Source organism: Fulmarus glacialis, unplaced genomic scaffold, assembly GCF_000690835.1.
Source record: "Fulmarus glacialis isolate BGI_N327 unplaced genomic scaffold, ASM69083v1 scaffold44776, whole genome shotgun sequence".
Taxonomy (NCBI): Eukaryota; Metazoa; Chordata; class Aves; order Procellariiformes; family Procellariidae; genus Fulmarus; species Fulmarus glacialis.
The window spans coordinates 18,857-29,072 of record NW_009219617.1 but is presented as its reverse complement, the minus strand read 5'-3'; the positions used below and the strand labels follow the sequence as shown (position 1 = coordinate 29,072).

Sequence of the window (10,216 nt, the reverse complement as noted above, 5' to 3'; positions counted from 1 at the left end):
ATGAACTCCTTGTTTTGCTTTGCTTGTGTGCGTGGCTTTTGCTTTACCTATTAAAATGTCTTTATCTCAACCCACGAGTTTTTTCACTTTTACTTTTCCGATTATCTCCCCCATCCCACTGTGAGGGAAGTGAGCGAGCGGCTGTTTGGGGCTTACTTGCTGGCTGCGGTTAAAACACGACAGATGCATGAAAGTGTTTTTTGTTGCAAAAATTAATCCTTTTGATACTTTATATGTAAATAAACTTACATTCAGATGGACAATCCCTACCAGACTGCAGTTTTAGAGTTAGAAAAAGTAAAATTCAGGTGTCTTCAAAACCAAACCAACCAACCCCTAAAGTCTCCTAGCAGTACTAGAAGTTCCACAGACAAGACATATCTCACCTTTCACTGTCAGAATTGTTTTCAGATTTTGCTCCAGATATTTGTATTTCATTTAGTTCGAGTTGTTTTTGCAGCTGGTGACGTTCCTAAAGAAGAAATGTTATCCTTCAGTTCTCCATGTGTCAAAATGTAAAGGCTTCACAAAGCATTTCATTGCACTTCAAAAGATCATTTGTGAAATTAAAATAGAAACTGATTAAACAAAATTCATGCATGCCAAGGAGCACAGAATGCACAATAATAAAATCAAATTCCTGGCTACGCATGGAAACAAGATCACAGTTTTCAATTTCCTATTCGAAGATGTACAGTTGTACTTGAAACTGAATTTTTTGAATAAAAAGATGAGTCAACACAATCTTTAACTATATAAATGTCAAATTTTCCATGTTATCCCTCCAAAAAGATCTTTCAATCCAAGGCTGAGACAAAAGGTATTGCTCTATTTTCTTCCCCAAAATATTCCTATTTATTTTTCAGATGTCCACCAGCACAGTGCTCATGAAGATCTATGAGGACTTGGGGACTGAATCAACACAAATTAACAGAGGAGTCTGCTATCCACTTTAATGGGAATTTAAGAAGCATTCAGTTTTACTCTGCAAGTATCAGCCAGATAAGAGCAAATTCAATAACCAATATGAAGAAACTCATCTGTCCTTATATCACAATCCTTTATTCAGTGGATAATACTTACAAGTTGTAGGTTTAAGCCCAGATGAAGTTAATAGAGCTACTAAAGGGATCTATTAAGCTGAATGATTTCTCATTGTAATCACTAATTCTACTAATACAGTTGCAAGCATTAGACAAAAGGGGCTCAATACAAATGCACATTAGACTAACCAGTCAAGCCAACAAAAAAATTGGCTTATAAAAATCTGTTTCTCAGTAACAAATATTTAATGTAAGTTGGTGAAATTAACTAAGTTAAAGTTGGTGAAAAAACACTTCACTTGTAAGAACAGAAGATTGCATTCCCTCCACTTACTAGAATGCTCTCTGCTTTTGTATTTTAGATAGCAAGGCACAGATTTTTAAAGATAATGAGATGCCTGCTATTGAATGAAATAAGAAATGGCAAAGTACATCCAAGAGCATCAGAGTCTTTTGGAAGGGCTGCTCTTACACCATTTAGAGTGACACTATTCAGTCTAAGCACTACACAGTAACATTCACTCTCAGTCAGGTGAATGATACCAGAAAACAAAGAGGAAATTTCACCATAACTGTTTGAGACAGAAGATATAAAGCTTTTTCAGATATCTGAAGAGGTTCAACAAATGAGATTCAGATGCACTGTACTATGCAAGGAGAGGTACTGTGATACTCTTAGGCTTAACAATACATTAAAATAATAATCATCTGACTACTAGTCTGAGTTTTGCCCTGGAGTGAAGTCCATAAAAGAGAAGAAGGAAAAGCAGTAAATAAAAAGAAGCAATGCAAAACCTGCTACAATTAGTTTTACAGTAGTGCTGCCAGTGTCACAAGAGGTAAATGTCTCACAGCATTTCTGCTTTCAGAGATTTAAAAGTAAATTGTCAAAAATCTGCTCTCAATTACAGTTTGGTAGGGAATATTTAGCCAGGGAGAGGAATAATTACAAGTTTTTTAATGCTAGCAGGAAAGGAAGAACCTAAGTTTTGGATTAAAAGACAGTAAAAATGATTTTTTCTTCTCTCCTCAAAATATTCTGAGCCATAATCTAAATAAGATAGATATCTGCATGGAAGATTAAATGGCTGCTACATACCCACAAAAACCCCTCAAAAAATTTTAGTCTGAAGCTTTCAGTTTAGCATTTCATCCACATGTGGAGAAATTTGGAGATACAATTCCAATCAGGACTATAAATAGGTAAATAGTAAGGTCTATTATTCACTAACACACATTTTAATGGACCAACAGCATTTCTAAGAGACTTTGGATCATTTATGATTACTACTTCATTAAGCTTAGGAGAGTTTGCACACTGAAGGAAGACTGAATGGTCTTTTTAAACTCTTTCTTTAAAATAATCGTTAATTTACTAAATAAGTTTTGACACCTTAGGTAGCCCTGACTGTAAAGACCACTAGAAAGATAGAAGAACTGCTTAATCACTGTGTCTCTATGGTAGTCCAGGTCCATTTACTTATATGGATGCAATAACTAAGTAAGATGCAAGCAGCAATGGTATGTCACTTGGTATGTCACTGAGCCGGGTACTGAGCAGCAGACCAAAAAAAAAAAAAAGTCAAATTTCTCCCATGCACTTCTGCATTTCCTTTAAAGGTGGCAATCACCTAACTCTCATACCTCTTCCATGCGTTCAATCAGCCGGTCCAGCTCACCAATTCTCTGGTCCTTTTCCTGTATGCTTGTTTCTGTAATCTGCATCTTCTTATTTGCCTCTTCAATAGCCTTCAGAAGCCGATTCGTTTCCTCCTTCAGATAAGAACATTTACAGTCACATTAACATATAATATATTAATGAGGGTTTGGGGTTTTTCTTGTGGGTTTTTTTCTTCTTTCTTTTTTTCTTTCGCCATAGGTTTTAAGCAGAGCTCAAAGCTTTTCACTACACGTGCCCAGAAGTCTGGAAGAGTTGTGACCCTAAATATGAATTGTATAGAACAAAAGATTTGGGGCACTTGAAGTGCATAGGTATTTGTAAAGCATTATTATGAAAATCTGAGAAAAACTTTTACCAGTTTCTTAGATATTTGTTTTCCCTTCTGAGGATGCCATGAAGTAACAGCATAAGAAAAATATGCTGTTGCGGAAGACAGATAGCATTTTAAACGCCAAAGTTTGCCATGTTCAGCTTTGTACTTTCCTCGCATATAAAACAATATGAATGGAAAGAGACTGGGGAGTCAACCTTCAATCTCAGTCATTATCTATCTTTATCAGTTAGAAAAATGCAATGACAAACTGGTCATAGAAAGGTTTTACTTGGGGGTGGAGGAAAACTAGGGGACAGGAAGAGTTCTTGCTCCAGTAGCATCCAGTGAAGTTGTTCCCCCTCTCCTTCTTAAACTGTTACTAAAATTGGACATTATATTTTCCTTTTTTTTTTTTTAGAGAACCAGAAGTTAAAACCCCCAACTTACTTAATTTCAAATTTTGAAATCCACATTATCATTACTGTTACTGTGCTTGAACACATTCTTTTCTCAGCCCTGCAACCCCAAAAGCTTGGAAAGCTTAGAATCTGTGACATGACTTGTCACAGATTCAGGAGTAAAGGAACACATGCGAACTCTGGAGTATTAGTGATTGAGAAACAACACCCAAGCTAAGCACCACTCTTACAAACTGGCTATACATACTAGGAGTATTTCTTTCTCAGCTTTATGTTTCTGCTCCTCTTCTCGCATTTTTTCCTCATACTGACTATACAGTTTTCTTGTCATCTCTCTCATGACTTCTGCATTGGCTTCCTGCGACGATTCCACCTATGAGAAGGGAAAGTTGACTCATCAGTCAGTACAGCACTGCTGGCAGCAGGAGAAACAGAGTTCACATGATGCGAGAATAACACTTTGAACTTCAGCTGCACCTTGTTATAAATTTGACACTGCTGAAGCAGATTTTCATTTGCATCAAGACCATGTACAACACTCTGCCAGTATACAAGTCATTTGAATTTGTAGAAGTTACTGCTTCATCAAGTTTCATGTTGTCTGAATTTAGCTAGCCATTGCTTATCCAAGACCAGGCTATGCCTCTTTACTGAGCCCTTCCATAAGAGCCTCCAAGTTCCTTGGTTTTTTTGCCCATTAAAAAGATAGTCTCCCCCCATTTTACAGAAGCATAGATTAGAGATGGTCTAGACTCAACTCCTGTTTCTAAGTGACCATGAACACTCAACGCAATAATTACTTTAAGCTGGACCTAAGTATGTGTTGTTAACTAGAAGACACAGCTGTACCCTCCCTCCTCTCTCTTGCTTTTTCACATACTGCTCTTTGTGTAAGCACAAGAACTGGAGTGACCATGGAGCATAAAAGATCAGGGAACAATCAGACTTAAAATTAATATACTCAGGGGTGTGGAAATGTTAATTTTTAACCACAGGACCAGAAACTTTACTACTGCTACAGGGAAGAGGGCAGGAACAGTAATTCAGAGACAGGATTTCCCCCTTATGTTGGCTAAGAACACTGAACCACACCTTCAGTGATTAAACACTAGATAGGATATTCACAGCTTAAACCCATCTATTCTGTAAACCGCAATAACAGCAAAGTAAAATAGCTAGTCCAGGACTTAATTCTCTTACTATAGATGGTATAAATCAGACAAGGTTATAGTGAAATGTTGAGAGTGCTACAAACATGTCAGGAAGAGGAGGAATATACTGTCATCTGGGAGAAGAATGAAGCATTCCCTGCTGATCACTACAGTTAACACAGCTACAAAATACCTGGGTCTGATGATTGAGGTTTTGGGGTTTGGGTTTTTTTTTCATTCCAAGGACTGAAAGATTTATTAAACCCTTGTGTTTAATCTTGCGTGGTGGGAACAATCTGTTTTACTACCCTGTAGGATAACAACAGTGTATTTCATCCTTTGAAAAGGGACTGAGCTCTGAAGGACTCCACTTGTACTGCAATTGCCCCCTTTGGCGTCTCACCTAGATCAACACTGGGACAGGGGTAGTAACCTGCACTTTGTAAGAGGGAGTGGAGTTAAATTAATTTTCAGTACAACACAAAACCTTCCACATTTCAGGAAGCCTGAAAGAATCATATCATTCAGAAAAAGCCAACAATCAAAACCCAGAGTCCTTAAGATACACTGAACTGGAATATGATCTCTGGCACTGTCTCTCCATCATTCCTTTGCTTACAGCTTGAGCAATGAGGAGAGTAAAAACAAGCATAAAAAGGTAGATGCAAGAGGGCATCTGTTATAGTACTCTTGAGCAACGTCTCCAACCTCAGTTATTGTTATGATTGTATGAATAAACCAAACCTACTTAATAAGCTACATGGGTGTGGTCTCCTACCCAGAAAATAATCATGGCATACGGTAGTTACTGCTTTTCCAGTGCTAACCTCCCAGATTCCACACCATCCTCTTACGTTCACCCCTGGAATTAAATCCCAGATGTCTTGGCATCTTTGATACACAATTTTACGTTTAACTTTCAAAGACAGCAATGAGGTATTTTATCCACTAACTTTGTAATAAAACTGCAACTTTGAGGGCAAAATTTAAACTTTTTCCTTGTTAAGGCAGGGCATGTATTCTGCAGACCTTGACATGCCTGAAGATAAACAAATCCTTAAGCATTCAGTTAAACTAGGACTTAACCTGTGGTTCTCTGCCCTTAGAAGCAGACATACCTTTCCCTGACTTGTTGGTGCATGTCCTTAAGATTATAGTAAAGTCCAAATTTCTGTTTTGAAATCTGAATTGCATCAGTTTTCTTCTTATTTTTTCCCTCTTTTTATTTCCTGATGACAACAGCAGGTACAAAATACAGCTACTTTTATAGCCTGTAAAGCTTCACTATGAGAGGAAACTAGAACATTAATTGTAAGTTAAAATACACTTATGTTAATGTTTTCTCTTTTAACCATTCATCATTAAGCCTGAATGCAAGTCACTACAGACCCAAAAAGAAACATCATCTCTAACAAAATTAAACATGAATAAACCAGCAGTCACCTTAATTTCACAGTGACAAATTCTGATACAGTACTACATCCAAACTAGTCTATTTTAAGCAATTTTGAGAGACAAACGTTTCCAGAAAAGGTTTTTCTGGTTGATTTTTTTTTTTAAATGAGATTAAAGGAATACATTTGGCAGATGAGAGGGGGAAACGGTCAAGGTTTCTGGCATATAAAACCTTCCAGTTTGCATTTTATTCCCTTGCATTTGTCTGAAAGAAATAGCTTAACTGTCTTTCCAAGACACTTGCTGTTACAGCACGTATCTGCTGACCATACGCTCATAAGACTTAACAGATTACCTATTAAAAATTGTGCAATACCAAATAAACAAATTCAACATCAAGAAATTCTTATAGCACTGTGTAGAGTTATAATATTCCTTTACTTACAGCAATGGACACTAATAACCATTTAATGGTTTGAATTTTCACCTGCCAACATCCCTGAATGGTAATCCCGTGTTATGGAAAGACTGACTGCTGCCAGCTGAGATTCTTTGTTATTAAAACAGTATTGAGTCACAGGAATATGTCAGCTCTAGGGAATGATGAAGGCAAGAAGAATGAAGAACCCTTTACAAATAAGGCCAAGGAATTAATTTAACATACTCCTAATGCCCTTACTGTGCAATATTTTTAGGGGACTTTATATACTGCACCTTTAATTTCAGTAACTGATTTTCAATTTGTGCTGTTTCCAGTTGCTTTTGCTTCTCTCTCAGCTTTTCCATAGATTGCTCATGTGTATGTTTTAAATTCCTTATTTGTTCCCTTATATCACTGTTCTCCAATGTAACATCCACTAGAGTTTTCTAGAAGAAAGAGGCAAACCACATATTAAAAATCACAAATAATTTGGTGAACTAATATAGTCAAGAGATTATGGAACAGACAGAACATTTAAGAGTTTCCTGATGTGCCAATGCAGTGTGAACGGTTTTGCAAGTTTTAACATTTAAAATTATGGCTTTTGTTGTATTTAGTTTGCTAGAAGATATTTCCATGAGGAACATGCTCAGTGAAATCAAGTCCTGGAACACTATAAAAAAAAGAAAGGAACATGGATACATTTCAATATAAATGCTACACCCAACAATCTTCCTTTCTTCTCTCCAAGGGCCATCCTATACATATTAAATCCACTAGACTGAGAAAAACTGTGACATACAAGAAAGCAGGAACATTAAGCTATTCAGCTCAGATACGTGGGAATTTGGAAGTCTTTAAAACAGAAAATTCATTCCCACCTTCTCCCTCCCCCTGCATTTCACAAGTATGTAAAGTCACACAAGTGTTTAGCATCCAAACATGCCACTTCTATTTCTGTGAACCAGTGAAGGTAGGTATAAGTCAGGAGATGTACCGTTTTGCACAATACAGAACAAATCACATTTTCACCTTAGATATTTCATAGAGACATGACTAGTGGCATTAGTCTGCTGCAGATCAGTATCTCTTTATTGCACACTTTTTTTTTTTAACCGATTTTTTAAAAACACAGGTGTTGGAATTTTTTTTTCTTAGTTTCCTAAATTGGCTGCCTTAGATATCCAAGGCAGTACTTTATGGGCTTGTTTAGTGTTAGAATCTATATTTGTCATCCATGTTTTACGTAGGCTTTAAAATCCATGTCAGGAAAGGCAGTTGTCAGCTGTGAAACAGCTATTAAAATGTACCTGCAAGTCTATTGATGCTGATGTCAAGGAGCTGTTCATTTCGCTAAAGCTATCTAAGGCTGCAGCCTGCACTCGCACATGATTCTCTAAGGATTCCTGATGAGCATTTGTCACCTGAGCAGAAAAAAAAAAAAAGTTTTATATAGAATAATGATCAAGTTTACCTATTCTTTCAAAGGGAGCTACAGAAGAGAAAGACCCATGGTTAATTTTCACAGTATTAGGATGCTTAAAATATACAGGCCTCAAACCATATTCTTGCAGCTCAGAAACAAACTTAGAATCCAAATACGCTAACAGAAATAAGGCACAAGTATCTATGTTTATTGCTAGTCTGTAATCACTGTAAAAGCTGTTCTTTTTGAAAGGACAGGAGGACACTTGGCAGATGTCTGTTCAGAAAGTTTATATACATAGAGTGGGCAGACTGTAAAAAGTCACAGAGTGAAAAGCAGAAGAATGCAAGAAATGAGGAAATCTAGAAAGATTTGGGTGAACTGTAGAATAGCCTTAATTAAGAAGGAACTGACTAATCAGGTATGTAAAGAAGCAACATCAAGAAGACTTAAGGATGAAACAATACAAAGCAGGTAGGAGAAGACAGCACAGAGCTTTGTTGCGTGAAAATTTGTCATCTTCTGTTATGTACACACATGCTTAAAAACTGGAGGGGAAAAAAAAAAAAGGCACAAAATGACACCATTTAAGAAGAGACCAAAACCCAAAACAGTATAAATTATTATGAACCATCCAACAATAAAGAGAAAAAAAATGTTACTAATGGAGGCCAGCCCAACTCACATTCTTAGACGGACCAGATTTGTTTCTTGATAAAAATGTAAGAACACTAGGGACTGATATGGGGAACAATTAGTGTTTAGTAACCAAGTCATACACAGATTAGGTCAGCACAGGGAGTAGAAGCCAAGTAGTTACTGTTAACCCTACATAAAGGTGTGCTTATGTAAAAACAAACAAACAAAACAAAAGCAGAAATGCTTTGGATGGATTAAGAAAGTTACAAGATAAGAACTTGTGTGAAGAAGCATACTGCCCAGGGCAGGATATTGGCAGTACAAACGTCAAACAAACTTTATGAACAAAAAGTAGTCCTGGAAATTGATGGGAAAAAAGCATAGTGATTCAAAGCTGAAGCAAAGAGTATATAAAGGATTTTAAACAGGATCCCCGAATAGCATGAAAGATGACAGTCATGTAAAACCAAACCCAAAAACCAACCAACCAAACAAAAAAGCATATATAGAACAACAATTGTGCTTTCTTTCAGGCACTCTAAACTATTACAAAAGGGGGGAAGGTGTCTCATAATGTGCCACTTATGTCAGAAGGAGTGCTTCATAAACTGCTACTTTGCTTCAGAACTAGAGATTTTGTCAGAGCTGGTCAGAAAACCTTAAGAGAGATGGTTCAGACTCATGCAGGATTTCTACTGGTCTGACAGAAGATCTGGAAGTGCAGAATATCACCACTGCTATTCAGTAAGTATCAGCATCAAAGATTATAAAACTGCATCTGAATCAGCATTTGCCTACATGCATACTGGGTGGGGGACTCACCTTGTTGACATCATTAAGACTGTTTAGCAGAGTTTACAGAAATTCAGTTTTCTCTCTCTCCTCCTCTCAAGTCAGGGCGTTTGTTTTGTTGTTTTGGTTTTTTTTGGGGGGGTTGTTGTTCTTTTTTGGTTTTTTGTTATTTTTTGAGACTAGTTGCTGCAGAATAGAAGCGCCAATTTAACAGCAAGTTCTGATCTTTATACATAATACAACATGCAGGGAACCGACAGTCACCAAGTGAGGATGGCAGAAGGGCACAAGTCAGGGTCCCAGTCCCTTGAAGTCAGAATACATTTAATTGCCAAAGCTTCATCTGAAGCAGGGCTGTGAAAATCAATGTTGATTATAAAATCCACAGCAAGTTTTCAGGGAGGTTTTTTGGACCAAAGAACTCAGCAGTTTAATATGAAGGATACTTCTACAGATTGCAGCAGCTTTTATTGCTAAAGCAGCATGTCAGAAGGAAGAGAGGTCATTGAATGACCATTGAAAGGTTCAATTAAGAACTAAAAGGCAAGTCATTTTTAGAAGTCATGCACTTTAATACTGAAGAATATTGCTACTTCTTTTACTATAGTGTTTAAACAATACAGTCAGTAAAACAGAGCAAAGTCTGTTGCATGTTACTCCTAATTATGCAAGTTATTTATTCAATTCATGTGGCAGCTTACTGGTACAAACATCCCCATTAATTACCAATACACACAGACGATGCTATCAAGATCATTCTTTTATTTCCAAGAAGCAGGCAATTAGTAATTCCGTATGCAAAAGCACCCCTGTCCTACTTTTAGGGAAAAATAAATAAATAAATAAATAAAAGTATAGATGTCACATAAAACAATGAATGAGTGGTTTGAGAAATTATTTCTGTTCTGCTGAAGCACAAAAAAAAAAAGTTTCTAG

General features: G+C 36.8%; 1 protein-coding gene across 1 annotated transcript in view; it reads right to left on the bottom strand.

Moving 5' to 3' along the window:
• The window catches only part of LOC104078701 (myocardial zonula adherens protein-like), a gene marked incomplete at its 5' end in the record, with an annotated part of 41,616 nt that overhangs the window by 18,513 nt on the left and 12,887 nt on the right, over positions 1-10,216 (bottom strand). Inside the window, 5 exons of the mRNA XM_009580438.1 lie at positions 387-472; positions 2,688-2,816; positions 3,704-3,829; positions 6,717-6,869; positions 7,734-7,847. Of these exons, the coding sequence (XP_009578733.1) occupies positions 387-472; positions 2,688-2,816; positions 3,704-3,829; positions 6,717-6,869; positions 7,734-7,847 (608 nt within the window). The remainder of the gene's footprint in view (positions 1-386; positions 473-2,687; positions 2,817-3,703; positions 3,830-6,716; positions 6,870-7,733; positions 7,848-10,216) is intronic.